Raw genomic sequence first — 14,557 nt, 5'->3', positions numbered from 1 at the left:
ACAAGCATATAAAATAGAAAAGAACAAAGTTACAAATAAAGTAAGATCTAACATTATTGATTAGGTAGAAAAACAGTATCAAATTAACATAACACTGTTTTCATACTATAAATTAAATATAATTAATATTTTTAAAGCTATAAAAGTGATTTCCTTTTGTCTTTTGTAGTTTGATTAACATTATGACTCAAACATATGCATTTCTTATGAGACGAACTGTCCCTTTAACAACGGAGAAGCGATCTATACACTGACACATGATCAACTTCTCACTTATAATTAACGACTGTTTTAATGAGAATACTTTCAGAGACTGTGGTATTACAATATAGTTTGTGCGTATATCTCCTGTCAAGCCCAAAAAAATATGCGTTTGCGTGATTTTTGAGTTTGTGCGCGTATGCGCAATGAAAACAGTTCACTTTAGCATCTTTGTCGCTCAAATAGTCTAAAATCGCTTAAATGTTACTGTAAACGGTAAACTTTCTTATTAACTGTATTAGTAACAGTATGTTCTTATTACAGCATTTCATGCAATATTTTGCAGTTTCACCATATTTACATTTAAGTACTTACAGCCGTAGACTAGTAGACCAATGTGACTTACAAGGGAGGAGTACGTCCATAATTCGTTCCAATCCATTCCAACAAAAATCCTTTAGGTCACTTTGCAGTGTCAGTCTGTGTAGATATGTTGTTTTAATTGATTGACGCATTAGAATTCCACAATGATAGTTTTACAGCGTTTTGTGTTGACTTTACGTCCCGAATGCAGTCACTCTTCGCATCTTTAACAAGCTTGTATGACGAAGAACACAGAAATGCGGATGACATCACAGTAGCGCGAGAGCCGTTCGAAAGCAGACTTCCTTATGGCTTCTCGATTCACTCTCGTGATACTTTGATGTCACATGCCTGCCTGTCGGTTTTTGCAGCGCAGCATGAACTCAAACATATCTAATGTCTGGGATACATGTTTGGATGACGGCGAAGGGCGCGTCTTCAAACAACGCGCGCATACCCCCCCCCCCAAAATGTTTTCTCATCGAATCTACATGATTCACGTGGGTCACCTTTTTTGGATTCAAAATGGCGAATTTCGCCGAAAGGTGAGGGATTTTCATGCCTGCTGTCCTCATAGTGCAGTGTGTTATGAAATTGTTATTGACACCTACAGTTTGCAAAATTTACAAATGGCGTAGACTACCATCCCACTTCAGTGTCCTGACAAACCATTCTGTCCTCATAGTGCAGTGTGTTATGAAATTGTTATTGACACCTACAGTTTGCAAAAAGTGGTGTAGACTACTATCCCACTACAGCATCCTGGCAAATCGTTGTCCTTACAATGCAGTGTGTTGTCAGATTCACAAATGGTGTGGACTACCATCCCCCTACAGTGTCCTGACAAACCATTCTGTCCTCATAGTGCAGTGTGTTATGAAATTGTTATAGCCTACAGTTTGCAAAATTCACAAGTGGTGTAGACTACCATCCCACTTCAGTGTCCTGACAAACCATTCTGTCCTTATAGTGCAGTGTGTTGTCAGGTTAATACAGTGCTTGACTATTCACTTGTTAAGTCTGACGTCAACTTCCACGTCCAAATGCTCCATTAGGAGCCAGTTGCACCAGCTGGACGTAAGAAGTTGGGTGAAAGAAGCCCTACATCGGAATTAGCTACGTCCAGCTTTGTGAAAAATATTTAAGCTTGAGCACCATCTGAAACTACGACCAGGCAAAGCTATGGTCAGCATAGACCCTTTTACTGTTTGTACACATTGATGACGTGGCAACATATGTGGGTGCAGTTTTGCAACGAAAGTATGACAAGAATCAGCAGTGAAGCAACACAGACAGACAAAGTTATTTTAAAAAGTTAACGTATCAACTTTTTCAACACAGCTACCAGATCCGTGTACTATAGTGGAGTGGATAGAAGACGTTAGCAGATGGCCAAAAATAAAGTGGCCATATATACGTATATTAGTATATTATATTAGTGTAACCAAACGCAACAACCAGACATTTTGATGCTGGAAAACTGTTTTAATAAACTTTAATAAACCGAGTTGCTAACACGTTAGAACCAATGGGGAATAACACCACTTCTGTTGCCTAAATGCACACACAGGCTATTGGATCACGTGGGCTGTAAGAGTCTATAGACGATGCACGTCCCCATGTAGGCATTTAACCACAGTGATAGCAGAGACGCCATTAGTGTTACTATGGTTACAAACTTACATTTAATGTCACCAGCTAATAGATGACAAATGAGAGCTTTCCCTTCTCTCACACCTTTGCCTGCATCCTAAAGCAACACCAAAGAGTTTTTTTTACCTTGAAATAACTTTTCCAAAAAAGTTTTAGTTGTTCATCAACTCAAAACAGGGTGAACGGCACTTTCACGTTCGCTTTGCAGCCCTCTATCGGCCAAAACCGCACTAAAGAAGTTTCCAACCGTCGGGTAGCGGTCCTGTAGTTCGAGTGAAAACTACAAAAACTTGCTTTACGGCAGACCTACAATCCAATCAGAGCCAGTATTTACGACAGTGTTAATGGCCAATTACGCTTCTAACCTGTAGGGGGAGCAAAGAGCAAAAACTCTTTAGTGTTGCTTTAAGGGAGAGTGCACTGGTAATGTGTAAAAAACAATATCATTCAGGCTCTAGCTTAAATGTGTGTTATATCATTAAATAGCGCTCATAAACGGCTGTTGAGAATGTACACTCACATGAAGCGAGTAGAGGCTTGGACCCGCAAATGGTATTCTTTAGTCAGGTCTTAACAAGAGGATATCAAGTCTCTACATCAATTTTCTACTTTGCAGATATAAAATAAACCAACATGCATTCAAATTAAAACTCCATCGTGTATAAAGAATAATGCATCTATGCACTACCTGATGTGAACTTGCTTCAGGGACACACGGTGTAAAAGTCTCAGTGGTGGCAACATCTGTAATCATCTGTAAAGACAATGAAAATAAAAACTCAGTAAGACATTTACTGAAGATAAAGGTGCAAAATAAGAAAAAAGGCCCAGACATATATTAACAGCTTGCATCAGCGCAAAACTAATGTCAGGATTTACAAGACACAGTGAAAAAAATTTAATAAAAATGTGTGGACAGTTATCTTTGCAGTTGACCTTACTGCATATGTTGGGAGTTTCAGATGCAAAATATATAGGAGGAGAGTATTTCAATGAATCACACAACAGGATTTATTTAGGTATAAACACTAGCTGGCATTTACATTAATGTATTTTACAAAACTATGTAATACCTGATGTGAACTTGCTTCAGGGACACACGGTGTAAATGTCTCAGTGGTGCGAACATCTGTAATCATCTGTAAAAACAATGAAAATAAAAACTACTGTAAAACATTTACAGGAGATAAAAAGTGCTGGATAAAAACATTACAAAATGTAAATATTTTAAGTAAATAGAAATAATAATATTACTAGTACAGGGCTCAACGCAAATAATTTTTTATACAGGTTTTTACTTGCCCTGCCAAAGATGTTAAATAATATACATTGATGAAACGATATTTTCGTGACTGAGGGGGACGCACTGGCCCGATCGGGTAAGTGACAATACTTTCTACTGGCCCGAACGTCTCTCACGCTCTCTACCTCTTCTGAACTTGTGTGTAAATGCAATTCTGACATCTCAGATGTGACAGTAATGATCCTCTGTAATGAATATAAAAACAGAATAGAACAACAATAATGTATCATCTTAAGATTGTACAGAAACTGTAAAATACTGTTTCATTGTATTGGAGGAGAACATTTTTACCTGGGGTCTCCATGGCCTGCGTCGCCTTGTAGTTATGTCCATTTTGTCATCTAGCTTCACAATTAAAAGGTATAACATATACAAACAGAACAAAAACACAGCAAATACATTCATGTTAAAATGAGCAAATACATAAATGTTAAACATTTAAACAATCCCCATCCACCTTACTTTGCAATTCATTAGCAAAACTGAGTAAAATATAATCCCATTTTCCATAATACTGTATTGTACAGTAATGCTAACTGGAGATTAAAGTACAATTCATTTTATGATGTTTCACATTACAAAATATTTTTACACAAACTTCTTCTGAACACTGCATATAATGCCATATCAGCTTGAAGGTTTCATTTTAATCCTTATTTACTAAGCAAAGAACACAAAATATGTAAAGATACGATTCTTTTATTCCATTTCGTTTCGTTTTAATTCAGGAATTCAAGCTGTACACGCGGTTTTAATTAATCTGTTAATCTAATATGCTAAATTATACACCTGTATTGTAGTGTAATTGTCATTATATTAATAATTAGCATAACCAATTCCAGGTTAAGTTACTGTTTAATCGACGTGTATAAAAGTCTGACATTAAAAGATTAAAATACTACACGGTTTTACAATGCTGTTCAAAGATTGTTTTAGGGAGGATTTATATTACAAAATCTAAACTCAATTTCATCAAAAGATGTCAAATTGACATTTGAAGAAATTCAGAATACTTTAACTTACCTACGACTAACTCTGGAAATTTCTCGACGCACTGAATGCAATTTAAAACGTGCCAATGGAGCTGGATTCAGCCACATCGTGAGTAAACTATACCATACTTTAAAACCCAGTCATTATCATCACGTATCTCACATTCGATTACTTTCGTTTGGTTTTTACAAAATGCATCGTATTTTTTTATAGGGCTGCACGATTAAATGCACACAATTATCATGCGCATCTCGTCAGTAAAGCCGCTTCGGGATAAGTAGTAAATCGCCATTAACTGCATTCATGGAGCGGACCTTACTAACTTAAACAGAGCCGTAACTTAGTTCATTAACAAACTAGGTTATATCGCGTTCATAATTGCGGACTAATCGCAGTCAATCGAAGTCGTAGTTGTTAATACATATGCCGCTTAAAAATTCTAACTTTTAATTAACGTACATGCATTTTAGTTGAACACAATGTCTCGTACTTCACTGCATGTATCTTTTAACTGCTGCCAACCGAACTAAAGTGCAGAAATAAACATAAATATGACTAATTTCTATGAATCAATACATTAAACTTGTAATTATTTACTTACCTAATTGGGAGCTGCGTCAAATGGCCGCCATTCTGCTGCTACTCAAACTCCAGCCAAATCTCTCTACTGCGCGTGAGCATATTAACCAATCAAACAAAAGCCCGCGATTACACGCCCATTTGCGTGGAAATGTGTATAAATCGGCAGTGGCAAATCCTGCCAATAGGTGGCAGTAGTGGGATACACTCAAAAACACTATAAAACTGGTTTACCTACTTAAAAGGACATTCTTAAAAAAAGCAGTAGTTTGTTTTTTAGCTTCAGACAGATGAATCTATAATGTTTGAATTACAAGGACATGTCCTTTGTCCTTATAATCCCAAATGTCCTTATAGTGTTGGTATGTAAACTGGTGGAAAGACCTTGTAATCCACCAAAACCAACACACACACACACACACACACACACACACACACACACACACACATACATTATACAGTTGTGTTCAAAATTATTCAACCCCAACTGAAATTGATTGTTTTGGCCGGTTTGACATTGATTTTGATCATTCAGTCATCCTGCTTACAATTACATCAAAGAGGCATGTGTAGGTCAGACAAATATAACATAACATTTATAATGAAATAACCACAAATGTCTTTTCTGTGCTCACATCATTATCAGTTTTATTCAACCCCCAAGTGACATTCAATCTTAGTACTTAGTACAACATCCTTTTACAGTTAAAACAGCTTTTAAACGTGAAGCATAGCTTGACACAAGTGTCTTGCAGCGATCTACGGGTATCTTCGCCCATTCATCATGGGCAAAAGCCTCCAGTTCAGTCACATTCTTAGGCTTACGCACTGCAACTGCTTTCTTTAAGTCCCACCAGAGGTTCTCAATCGGATTTAAGTCTGGTGACTGCGATGGCCACTTCAAAATGTTCCAGCCTTTTTTCTGCAACCATGCTCTAGTGGATTTGGAGGTATGCTTGGGATCCTTGTCCTGTTGAAAGGTCCAACGTCTCCCAAGCCTCAGGTTTGTGACAGACTGCAACACATTGTCATCCAATATCTCCTGGTACTGAAGAGAATTCATGGTACCTTGCACACGCTGAAGTTTCCCTGTACCTGCAGAAGCAAAACAGCCCCAAAGCATGATTGACCCCCCACCATGCTTCACAGTAGGCAAGGTGTTCTTTTCTTCATAGGCCTTGTTTTTCCTCCTCCAAACATAGCGTTGATCCATGGGCCCAAACAGTTCTAATTTTCCACAGAACACTATCCCAAAACTTCTGTGGTTTGTCCACATGACTTTTGGCATACTGCAGTTGACTCTTCTTATTCTTTGGAGACAGCAAGGGGGTGCGCCTGGGAGTTCTGGCATGGAGGCCTTCAGTACGCAGGGTGTGCCGTATTGTCTGAGCAGAAACTTCAGTACCCACATTTGACAAATCTTTTCTCAGTTCCTCAGCAGTCACACGGGGACTTTTTTCTACTCTACACTTCAGATAGCGCACAGCAGTCGCAGTTAGCATCTTTTTTTCTGCCACGACCAGGAAGCGTTTCAACAGTGCCCTTTGCCTTGAATTTGCGAATGATGCTTCCTATGGTGTCTCTTGGTATGTTTAACATCTTTGCAATCTTCTTATAGCCATTGCCCTTCCTGTGAAGATTAATCACCTCTTCTCTTGTCTTCCTGGACCATTCTTTTGACTTCACCATGTTTGTAACCACACCAGTAAATGTTTAGAAGGAGTTGAGTATCACAGTCATTTTAAAGCTGCCTAATTGGTGCTTATTAGGCTTTATTGCTGTTCCCTGACATCCATAGGTGTTTTCAATACCTGATTGAAAACACTTCAATGAACCTCTGTTCTTCAGAGTGGTAGTTCTTTAAGGGATTGAATAATTGTGTCAATGAAGAATTCACAAAAGAAACATTTACTACTATATTACAAAACCAATTGATGTCATTTTAGTTGCATATGGTTCTTTAAGAAGTCATTGTAGGATTTCAAGCTGAATACAATTATAAATGTACACTAAATTCCCTAAAACCCTTAACAGCATTGGGGGGTTGAATAATTTTGAACACAACTGTAGGCTTTACCGAGACATGCAAAACATGCCTGTTGGAGAAAAATTGAATGAAAGGAGGATAAAAGTGAACAGCAGTAAAACATTGCCAGTTTTGCAGGCCCAGTTTGTTTAACCACACACAAATGCAAACCTAAACACATGTGAACCTACAGAATAACTTCTACAATGAAAAAGCAATGAAGTCTTTTTATACTTAAAAATAAAAAAGTAAGTGTACTTTAAGATTTTTTTCATTACAGAGTAGAATGATACACACATTTAAAGCTTACCCTTTCTATCCAATATTTATAATTTATAAAGCACAGACAGTTACATTGAAAATGAGGATGACAATTTAAATTTGTCTAGTGTGAGCCAGGCAGAAAATGTAAGTGCTTCATCTGAGTCTGACTGTAAAGAGGTAATTACACAAGAAGCAGTAAGCAAACAAACCATAAAACAAATTGCTGGACATGTAACAATTGACACAAACGGAGAAGAAGAAAAGTTCCAGGAAGCTGAGGTATACTCAAGACCAACATGATCCAGCAGCACAAGATTGGAGAGACATTGAAACAGATTCGCAAAGCATAACAAACTGTCAGCCAAACATCTGACATTAAGAAGAAAAAGTCAAACTGTGTCAAACAAAAATGAGGGAGATTCACAGGACAGTAGTACCGATTCGAAGGCCAAGTTAAGTAACAGCAGAAACAATTAAAGACAAAAGAGGGAATGAATCTGAAAGAGAGGGCTCAGAATCATCCACTTGTAATGGTTTTGACAAGGCATCTAATTCTAAAGAGAAAAACAAATATTGAAAGTTGCCATGCGTTACTTCAAAATTTTTAATAACAATTCCTCCAAAAGGCTGTAAGAAAATCTCACCACTACAAAATTCCAATACACTCCACTGTACTTGGACCAACATTCTGTACCAAAAATGTAAAAAGATAAATCCTTGTTGTGTCCTTTACTTCACTTACCAACATATACGTGCCACAAGAACCGGGAAGAGACATCTTCACATTTTACAAATAAAAGCAGTCTGGAGGCTTGTTGCTTCGGCTTTTTAAACATTGGAAAAGTCAAGCGAGCAGGGCCTATTCGTCATCTAAACACAGAGACAAGATTTAGGCCTGCAAGCAACATAGAGAGGGGACAAATAGCTAGAGTGGTTTCACAAGGTGTTAGTCATGTGCTCTACAAAAGATTAAGATAAACGCCTGTTAAAGAGCTCGTCTCTGGAAATCTAACGCAAAGTTTGAATAAAAACATTATGAAGGTTATTTCAACAGAAATAAAGAAAAGCATGCTAATACATGAAAATGTTTTCATTGAAATGCATCTCACATAACGAATACTGAAAGAGTGTGACAATAGTTTTTACATACCAGGCTACATACAACATCTTCAATTTAACCCATTTGGAGCACACCTTTACACTGAGGTAGTTGTGAGCATCTTGGTTCATTATCTCAGAAATAAAGAAACACCTGTGCCATTATATCTTGATGGCATAGGAGGTGTCATCTCAAAGTTACCTGAACAAAAGAAAAAAGTGCTGTATTATGCACTTACTCTGCCTGGAAAAGGTAGAGATGCACCTCCACTCCCAGTTTGCGAGTTGCTGAGCAATAAGCACAGTATACCACCATTGACTTTTTGATTGATGCAGTTTCTGCTGAAACTATCAAACTACACCAGCATCAACAGTGAAATCAGAAAAAAAACAGTGAAATCAGACTACAGCTGCGCCCTGATGCAAGCAGTAGTTCTGTCCTTTAATCGGATGAGCATTGATTCTTACTTGGAGTGGACCAATGCTGTCTGCAGGAACAGCATGTCATTGGCAGAGATAAAGGATGCCACAATTTTGCATCTGTGTTCTGCTCACATTATCAAGGCTGTCAGTGTTAATATTGGGAAGACTAATGACCAGGGGTCTCACTTATAAGGCGTGCGTACTCACAAAACGGGGCTGGAAAAGTGTGTACGCCAGTTCCCACGCAAAGGTTGTGATATATGAAAAACAAACTTAATGGGAGAATGGGCTTGCAGGGTGGGATCTGAGAATGATTCATGTACGCACGTTGCAGGTGATCTTTGATTTATAAAGGGAACATTGCTTTGTTTTCTAAGTCTTAATATTTTTTGGTGTACGCCATTTTTGGCTTTTGTGCGTACATAGACTTTAAGTAAGGATCCTACGCACAGTTTTATAAACGAGGCCCAAGAGACTGAAAGAGTTCCATACCTTTGTGTTTGCCAGATTGCAGAACACATTACATGTTGAGTCTGCAATCGAAATTTTTGAACACTTTTGCATTGTTTTACTGTCCGAAACTGTCACCCAGACAGTTACCAACAGCCTTCAATTTCTTAAAAGCCTCATTAACAATGAGAGACAAGTCATTGAAGACATCACAGGTGTAGATGTCATTGACATGTGGCAGGATGAAGCAGCTAAATTTAATTTAGAATGTAATATGCAATATGACAATGCAATATGTAAAATGACAATGCATTTCTGTATTTAAGTTTACATTTTCCATGCATGTATGTGCAATCCTTGGTGCAAAATAGAAATGAAAATGTAATACTTTAATAATGTGATTCACATTGTCAAGCAAAAACTGTAGCAAAATTATCATTTAAATGTAAATTTCCCTAAATGCATTTACATTTACGGGTGGGAAACTTGGGATTGCATTTTCATTTCAGTTTTTGCTGTAACGCAGTAATATAACGCATTACTAATACAATTTTGGTAATATTTTACTCGTTACAGTCTTAGTAACGAGCGCGTTACAACAATGCATTTCAAAATTAGACTGTGTTATTTTAATTTTTTTATTTTTGACCAATGCGCGCGACCAGCATCCACACATGAAAAAGCTGCGTGTAATAGTTATGGCTGCGTCCCAAACCGCATACTTCTGTACTATATAGTGGGCGAAAATCACTACTTCTCGTACTCTTTGCCTACTATATAGTATGGAAGTAGGCGGTTTGAGACGCAGCGTATGTCTGTTTCCACGTGCTGTATGCAACATGTTATATTTTACTTTAACTTTGTATTTGAAATGCGATTTGGACGCGGTGGGCGTCAAATATAGACATGTGGAAGTCCGCGGCCGTAAGCATTGACTAAAGTGGTCGCAATCAGGTCCGGTAGCGCCGCACACGCATAATTTTGCGAATAAGAGCACTAAGTAAAAGCAACGGAAAGTTTCTATCGGTCTCCTGTGCTGCTTGAACCTCAGAAGTAAAGAGACTTTTACAAATGTTGCCAGTAAAATCCATATCACACCAGCAATGACAAGGTAAGCTTTGCTATGATTACAGTCCATATACATAATAGATTGCTTTCCTATGCTATCTACAGTTTTATTACAAACAGCAACCTAAACTACAACATAACATTAGTGAAGACTTAAACATGGTTATCTAAATATAATTTAGTACATTTAAACATCACTGTTTAAAGTTTTACTAGCCTTTGTATGGGAGCCTATATTCATTGTTTGGCAAAAGCAGTGTTCCTTTGTTTGTCTGTGTTTTATTAAGCAATTATATGTTAGCCTACATGTTATCCTTATATTGTACTGAAATGAGCTGTATTCCTTGAGGCCTGATCCTCCAATAGCACTTTTTGATAAGTTGTGTCAATCCAGTGCATGCCAGGTTTGTGCTGTGAATCTGAATTAAGAGTGATCACTTAAGAATAGAAATGAAAAGAGGTTGCGTGTCTTGCCATGTTATTAGGCTATAGGTTGCATTATAGTGGGCTCTATTGTGTTTGGTATGTGTACCATAATTTACCAGACTTTTACCAGATAATTTGTCTATGTTTTTGATTCTGACAGTGATTGTTACTGTATTTTGCCATAAATCTTCACTTTGCCTATTCAAAGCTCGAGGGCCAACACATAACTTCTAGATTTATAAGCAGCAACAAACTACATTTTAACATTTTATAATGCCTAGTCATACTTCTGTTCTTTTGATGAAAGTAACTCAAAAGTAATGCAAAAGTAGTGTAACTCATTACAGTTCAGAGTCAGTAATATTGTAATGTAACTAATTACTTTCAAATGACAGTAATTTGTAATATATAATGTATTACACTTTGGAAGTAACTTGCCCAACACTGATTATCAGACGCTAGTTCACCTCGCAGTGTCGCTGCCTTCGCATTCAATTAGCGTACGGATGTGTCTACCGCGAACATTTCATCACAGTTCAAATAAACACTGACTGTTACATGTATGTGAATGTATTTTTACATTGAAAACATTGTTGATTTTTTTATGATTTTAAAATACAGATAATGATGTTATACCCTCACACGGAGCGAATGATAAAAGGTATATAGGCTTTAAAAGACTACTTCTTTATTTAGTTTGACATGTTTTTGTAGAAGAAGAATAAACATTATCTGTTCCGGTGAAAGTCTTTAACAATTATGCAATAATGGATTATCATCTAGCAAGAATAACCGTGGTTTTACTACAGTAAGGTTTAAGGTTTTTTAAGCTGTTGGGTGGTTTGTTTTCGAAACCAAACCACCTTGTTGTAACCATGATTTTGGCTTTAACTATAGTAAAACTATGATTAATGTTCGTCAGGATCTAAGATGGAGTCATTGCTTGTTTTACTGTTTGCATCTCCAGCAATCCGGTTCATAAGAGCACCGCATATAATTGTTTTCTAAGTTTCGTTTCATTCTCCGTGTCTGTCTCAGTTAGCTCTTCTGTTTTATCTGTAAAAAGAGGCTAATTTCTCATGATGCGGAGCACGACTAAATAACACGCGAGCAAGTGAAATCAGAAAACCCAGCGGTGTTAAATCTCGAAATACTGCGAACCGAATGGCCAAAACAATTAGAAATACATACAAATAATTTTCAGGTATACTTCTTTACATAAAATAACACAGATGAAGTGGTAACGCATTAAATTACCATTCTATGTTATGCCTTAAACCTGCAGTGACACGTAAAAAAAATCGAATAGATTTTTTTATTTTCGAATAATTATTGCAGATCGACTAGTCTTGCACACCCGGACATCAGCATATTGACCCGATCAGACCAAACGTACATTTAACTTTCTGTACCTTATACACTTTCATAGCAGAAGCGTAGTGAAGGGTAGGCTATACTGACCTGTGGCCAGTGACGTCGTCTTATCTTATTCACTACTTTTAATGTTCTTATTTATTTATATCCACAAACGTTATTAACAAAACATAGATTAAAATTAAGAAACAAATTAAATGAAATGAAAATCGTTTTAAAGAAGCAAACAAAGCATATTAAGTAAAATTACGTTTAATTGTGGTGGAGATGGTCGTTTAACAGCAAACAGTAAAACAATTAATGACCCTTACAAAAATGAACCGTTTTACCTTAAAGCAAAAAAAAAAAAAACATGTTTACTACAGATTTTCTACAACCATAGTTAAACCTTACTGTAGTAAACCCATGGTTATTCAACCCGTTCTTATCAATATGCGTATAAATAACACGACTTTACACTTTCAAATTGCGTGTAATGTATACGCCAAATCCCATTTTTGCGTGCATATGATACGCCAATCCTTTCCATTCACTTTGAAAGAGCGCAAATGCGTCTAAATACCACGCATCATCTTTAACGGAATTGACGTCACCAGCAGAGCTCAGTTCACTAATAGTTTTCACCTGATGCGCGTCCATCTTTAAACAGGTGGGTAACAATAATGCTATTTTTGTTACTAGATCACTGTGTTAACGTTGGCATTTTATTTATTTAATCGCTTCTGCATCACGCGAATGTTTTTTTTACGGCAGCGTATGCTTTTAAAGGAGTTGTTACTGGAACAGTGGGTTGCTCGATTAGCACAGCTGGTAGCTAATGCTGTATATAAACCTCTTGCAATTGGTAAAAAAATAATAAAACAAAACAACCTTTAATCATACTGTGACTTGGGTCTTTAGATTTTAGACATGGCTGTTGACAGCACCGACTGATATAGTTTTTTAGCTATCGTTTTTCGGTAAAGTGGTTGGACCCCCAAGGGTTTATAATGTAGTCTAATCACGGCACGTGGACTCCTAACCCAGATTAATTAAAATTTTGTGCACGACATTGTGTTTTACTAAAATATATCGCGTCTGCAGAAAAAACTAATGTTAAATGCAATTTACGGGCCGCTGTGGTGTCCCAGTAATTGGTGTATCGATGGGTGCTGACACCAGATCGGTATTTGGGATCATACGGCCAACTACATTTACTATATAAGCCGATCTGAGATCTGTCGCTAACACAGGCACGTTGATATAATGCAGGCAGGCAGTAGTTGCTTGCAGATGCACGATGCAGTACAGTTGTTTCTAATGTCATCAGAGTGAGTGAGTGAGTGAATATATTAACGTTAGTTAAGCACAATTTATTCTAAAGTCTAAAGAAGATAAACTAACCAGTGTTAAGGGATCAAGCTTGACTTTACTCTGCTGTGTTCCCATTTTTTAGTACTTTAAAAATAGTTATTGGTACTTTCACAACAACATCATCTGTCCTTAAGAATACATATTTCTATTATATACATGATAGAAGTAAAGGACTAGTAAGCCAATGTTTCCAACGTATTGCATAGTAATTATTCAATGAGTGCAGAAATTACTATTTTAATGTAGTACTGTAATAATTTATCTTATTTACCCAAACTACCAACCTTTTTTTGTAGTAAAAATCCAAGGTGGATCAACAGTTCGGCAGTGCCCCCATTGCCTGCAAAAAGTAAATTGTGCCAATCGAAAATGCACCAAGGTAAGTAATGTACAATAGGCTGTACTGTGTAATTGTTAAAGCGCCTATTATAGATGGCTTCAGTGGTAATAACATAAACAAACCGCATTTGTGCCCAAAACATAACTTCTGGTAGACTTCTGCAAAGAATTAATAACAACAGTGTCCCTTAAGAGTAGATTTTTTTAAAACAACAATATAAATAACCAGTAAATGACCTTAATTTAAATCATAGCTAAAGCATATCAACCATTACACTAAGCTCATGTCACTGTGTCTCCCCTCATCTTTAGGAAACCTAAAAATTTTTATTTTCCACCAGGTATTCATTCCAGAGGTCAGTTTGGTTGCTAGACAGACTGATAAACAAACATAGCTCAGAAGTTATCTTTTGGCCAGCTACATAACCACAGCAACGTGCTTGCACCTAATGAAACAATCATAGTTCTGCGTAGGACCTACGGCTTAAGCTATGCATCAGTTTTTATTCATACTTCTGCATTGTTGCTAGTAGGTAGGGATTGGCGATAAATTGCATACGATATCATGCGCATCTCATCAGTAAAGCTGGTTCCTTTATTAGTAGTAAATTGCCATCACCTGTTATTCAGATGGAGCAGCATTT

The 14,557-nt window shown here is 37.0% G+C and overlaps 1 protein-coding gene across 9 annotated transcripts in view; it reads right to left on the bottom strand.

Moving 5' to 3' along the window:
- The window catches only part of LOC129435184 (uncharacterized), a 56,666-nt gene extending 49,487 nt beyond the window's left edge, over window positions 1–7,179 (bottom strand). The window contains exons 1-5 of one of the 9 annotated variants that reach the window (XM_073873871.1): window positions 5,115–7,178; window positions 3,812–3,865; window positions 3,646–3,705; window positions 3,291–3,356; window positions 2,906–2,971 (exon numbers count right to left, since the gene is read on the bottom strand). In XM_073873871.1, the coding sequence (XP_073729972.1) occupies window positions 2,906–2,971; window positions 3,291–3,356; window positions 3,646–3,705; window positions 3,812–3,853 (234 nt within the window). In that variant the 5' untranslated portion in view covers window positions 3,854–3,865; window positions 5,115–7,178. Of the gene's footprint in view, window positions 1–2,905; window positions 2,972–3,290; window positions 3,357–3,645; window positions 3,706–3,811 lie in introns of all 9 variants that reach the window. The other 8 variants (XM_073873870.1, XM_073873867.1, XM_073873874.1 and 5 more) reach the window with 8 other exon arrangements.
- Between the last annotated feature and the right edge of the window lie 7,378 nt (window positions 7,180–14,557).

This window comes from Misgurnus anguillicaudatus, chromosome 12 (genome assembly GCF_027580225.2).
Source record: "Misgurnus anguillicaudatus chromosome 12, ASM2758022v2, whole genome shotgun sequence".
Classification (NCBI taxonomy): Eukaryota; Metazoa; Chordata; class Actinopteri; order Cypriniformes; family Cobitidae; genus Misgurnus; species Misgurnus anguillicaudatus.
Note: the sequence above shows the minus strand (reverse complement) of the source record. Positions and strands in the feature narration are given on the sequence as shown.